The 4,712-nt window shown below is 31.8% G+C and overlaps 1 protein-coding gene across 5 annotated transcripts in view; it reads left to right on the forward strand.

Annotated features, from left to right (window-relative positions):
- LOC110459664 (cell wall integrity and stress response component 2-like) overlaps window positions 1-4,712 on the forward strand; it is a 99,842-nt gene that overhangs the window by 88,511 nt on the left and 6,619 nt on the right. For all 5 annotated transcript variants that reach the window (XM_021512024.1, XM_021512026.1, XM_021512022.1 and 2 more), the window contains exons 3-5: window positions 363-434; window positions 1,802-1,822; window positions 3,922-3,939. In XM_021512024.1, the coding sequence (XP_021367699.1) occupies window positions 363-434; window positions 1,802-1,822; window positions 3,922-3,939 (111 nt within the window). The remainder of the gene's footprint in view (window positions 1-362; window positions 435-1,801; window positions 1,823-3,921; window positions 3,940-4,712) is intronic.

Consider the following 4,712-nt stretch of genomic DNA (forward strand, 5'->3'; position numbering starts at 1 on the left):
ATGATCAATGTCACAAACAATAACCCCTGTGTGACCGGTAATGATCAATGTCACAAACAATGACCCCTGTGTGACCGGTAATGATCAATGTCACAAACAATGACCCCTGTGTGACCGGTAATTATCTCTGTATTACAAGTATCCCATAACGACACTGGTCTTGTTTAATGTGACCACTGTTGTGTATTCCGTTGTACAGAAATGACAGTCCGTAGCCTTTTCACTCTCCATTACCTATGTATCTAATTGTGTGACAAATTTTGATATTTCATTATCTTTGTTTTTCAAAAATAACTGTCCTGTTTTAGAAATTGTTTGATTGACTCCATTATTGACAAGCTAACCTGCTCTGTGATTTTCAGTTATTGCAGCTGTTGCTGTGGCAATGATGTTTGTGAGCCTATCGTGTGCTGCCAGCTCAACCACCGAAGCTTGTAAGTATGCCCTTTCCATTGACCAAGCCTATCCTCAGGCCGACTATACTATGCGGTGTTGATGTTAGGAAAGCGTTGACAGGAATCTTATATAAATTGTTTGGACAATTAAGTTTTAACATTCAAACGAATTCTAAATATATTTATAAGTAAATCGTTTTAAAACTATGAACGTTACAATACTTTATATTTCTACTGTACACATAAAGTATCTAACCATGCTGGTTGTTTGTCTATTTAATTGTGCACTGCTTTAATTTACGTCACTACATCAAATACCGTTTATAGAAAAAGGTTATTTATCAGTGTGTTATTGGTGTGATTATATAATATAACGAAAGTTTCATGAACATCTTTTGTACATAATGATGCAATTAAAACTTTAAAATGTCAGCGTTAGTTTAGAGGAGGTGTAGACAATTGTAGTTATTGGTCTGTCTACCATAACCTGCATGTGTTCTATCGTTAACGCTAACGTTATGGGCTAAAAGATGTCTACGACCATATGTAATAGCGTATCAAGATTTTTTAACTTGAAAAAGGTATCGGGNTTGATGTTTTCCCGGGCTTATCGTGGGTATCACTGATCCGCCAGTGTCTGATTGTACCGCCATAACAATCCTCAAACTATCTAAACGTTCAAACGGATCTCGTTGAAGAGATAAATTACATGTACATTGTATTATATTTTTTGGAAGAAGTACAGATTTGTGTTTCCCCATTTTACGCTTATTAAAAGTTCTATTGGAAAGACGTTCCACAACCCGTGGCAGTTGGTGGCCATGATTATCTAATTAAGGAATGACCAAAATTTTGTTTTGGTACATGTATATACCGAAAAAAAAAAAGTGCTCATTTTTTTTCCGGTATATACCAAAACAAAATCTTGGGCATTCTTTAAATTTAATTTTAAAAAAGTAGACAAACACGTTGTAAATGCACAGTTAAAGATTTATTTAATTTTCACGTAAACTAAACAATTGCGTTAAAAAAAAAGCTGCGTTGTAATTTTGCATTCTGAAGTGTAAAAAGTAGTTTCGTCATCAGTTGTTTTTCGTTTTAGGTATATACGATATATTCCCAAAAAAAATATTATGGGGGAGATAGGCAAAATTAAATTGTTTGTCGTTAGTTCATTCTCAAGTTTAGGAAAGACACTAATATCCTAAATATTGAAATTAACAACCGGGGTTAACTAATTAAAATAATCAACCACCACGTGTTATGGAAACTTTAATCAATGTATGATGGACGAGGTAGCTTGTTAAACAAGATGCCACCAGTTGATTTGGGTGAGAATTAGAAATGTGTTACAGCATCGATTGTTGTTTTGCATATTTTATGTTTTATGCATTTCTTTTCTGCAGCGTCTTCGACCGGTAGCACTGGTAAGTCATCTAAAACTTCTTATTAAATCCTTTCTAATCCTTATCATTCACAATATCATATTTTGGTTTCGTTATCAACCATGTAAGTACTACTTAGGTCGGGATTCTCTGGGAGTATGATTTAATAAAAATAACGGGAATTGGAACACAGGCAGGAACGATTTAATGAAAAAGGCATATACAATACGTCTCTTGTATCAACATTATCCGCATACAATGTAAAACGAATGACGCCATAGTTAGTTTACAAACAATGTAAAACAAATGTACTCATATAATCAGACTACATACAATGTAAAACGAATGTCCTCATAATTAGTCTATATACAAAGTAAAACAAATGTCCCCATAATTAGTCTATATACAATGTAAAACAAATGTCCTCATAATCAGATTACATACAATGTAATACGAATGTCCTCATGATCAAACTACATACAATGTAAAACGAATGTCCTCATATAATCAGACTACATACAACGTAAAACGAATGACCTCATAGTTAGTTTACATACAATGTAAAACAAATGTCCTCATAATTAGTCTATATACAATGTAAAACGTTTGTCCTCATAATCAGATTACATACAATGTAAAACAAATGTCCTCATAAATAGTCTATATACAATGTAAAACGAATGTCCTCATAATTAGTCTATATACAATGTAAAACAAATGTCCTCATAATCAAATTACATACAATGTAAAACGAATGGCCTGGTACTCAGATTACATACAATGTAAAACAAATGTCCTCATAATCAGACTACATACAACGTAAAACGAACGAACTAAACTAGGTAGCCTAGTGCACTGGAGTTAACTACAGTGTACAATTTTCTTTGTCACAGTGAACTACAGTGTACAATTCTCTTTGTCACAATGAACTACAGTGTACAATTCTCTTTGTCACAGNCAATTCTCTTTGTCAAAGTGAACTACAGTGTACAATTCTCTTTGTCACAGTGAACTAAAGTGTACAATTCTCTTTGTCCAAGTGAACTACAGTCTACAATTCTCTTTGTCACAGTGAACTAACGTGTACAATTCTCTTTGTCAAAGTGAACTACAGTGTACAATTCTCTTTGTCACAATGAACTAAAGTGTTTAATTATTTTGTCACAGAGATCTAAAGTGTACAATTCTCTTTGTCACAGAGAACTATAGTGTACAATTATCTTTGTCACGGAAAACTGAAGTGTACAATTATCTTTGTCACAGAGAACTAAAGTGTACAATTCTCTTTGTCACAGAGAACTACAGTGTACAATTATCTTTGTCATAGGGAGCTAGATTCTACAATTCTCTTTGTCACAGTGAACTAAAGTGTTTAATTATTTTGTCACAGAGAACTAAAGTGTACAATTCTCTTTGTCACAGAGAACTATAGTGTACAATTATCTTTGTCACAGAAAACTGAAGTGTACAATTATCTTTGTCACAGAGAACTAAAATGTACAATTATCTTTGTCACAGAGATCTAAAGTGTACAATTATCTTTGTCATAGGGAGCTAGATTCTACAATTCTCTTTGTCACAGTGAACTAAAGTGTATAATTCTCTTTGTCACCGTGAACTAAAGTGTACAATTCTCTTTGTCACAGAGAACTACAGTGTACAATTATCTTTGTCATAGGGAGCTAGATTCTACAATTCTCTTTGTCACAGTGAACTAAAGTGTATAATTCTCTTTGTCACCGTGAACTAAAGTGTACAATTCTCTTTGTCAACGTGAACTACAGTGTACAATTATCTTTGTCACAGAGAACTACAGTGTACAATTATCTTTGTCACAGAGAACTACAGTGTACAATTATATTTGTCACAGAGAACTACAGTGTACAATTATCTTTGTCATAGAGAACTACAATTATCTTTGTCATAGGGAGCTAGATTGTACAATTATCTTTGTCACAGTGAACTCTATACCTGTGATATACATATACCTTTGGCAAAGATATAAGCTATGTTATATACACATACCATACCTATGACATAGATATAAGCTGGGTTTTACACACGTACCATACATGTGACACACATATTTTAGTTATACAACTGATATTTTCCCTTGCTGTAGAATATGTTTTCCTTTTCAGTGACATCTGAGAGCACCAGTAAGTAATTAAAAACTTAACAGATTTTCTAATAGCTTCATTTTCTTAGTTTCCTATGCACATATCTTAAGCACAAGCAAATTATACCGCATTAACATGTTTGTAGGAATGCTATATTTTAACTTTTACGTCTCGTTAAAGCAACTATCTCCTACCGATATTGGTGTAAGGGAGATAATCCACACGCGTCGTTCTGTTGTAGTTCTTTGTTCTATGATCTGTTTTGATAACTGACGGTTTGTCATATTTTTTTTTTTGCACTCAGTGTTAATCATTCAGCATCATCAATAACAATACCGTGACAGTGTGCGTTTTCATTATTATTTGTTTACGATTGCTATTGCCAAATAATAATAATTATATAAATACCATTTTGAATATATTTTTTCCATAAAAAACACCTTTCTTAATATTTTTGTTTTGTTTTTATTTTTATTTTTATTTTTTGTAGCGTTATTCTATATATAATATATATCATATTATGCATTACGAGAACATGATATATTTTGGCATTCCTTTTCTTTATACTTAATTATGTTTTCCAATACATATAATGATAATAATGTGAAGTATGTTTTAAATCACATAGGTTATTAATGAAATAAAATAATAATATATAGCAAATAAAGAAATAAAAAATAGGTTTTGATATGTTTCATTTAAATAATATATCCAATATTTGAATGCAACAATAATAATTTATTATATAAGGAGATCGAAATAAAAGATAAACAAAAATAAATATACCATTATATTTAGTATTTAGATAGATT

Source organism: Mizuhopecten yessoensis, unplaced genomic scaffold (assembly GCF_002113885.1).
Source record: "Mizuhopecten yessoensis strain PY_sf001 unplaced genomic scaffold, ASM211388v2 scaffold10181, whole genome shotgun sequence".
Classification (NCBI taxonomy): Eukaryota; Metazoa; Mollusca; class Bivalvia; order Pectinida; family Pectinidae; genus Mizuhopecten; species Mizuhopecten yessoensis.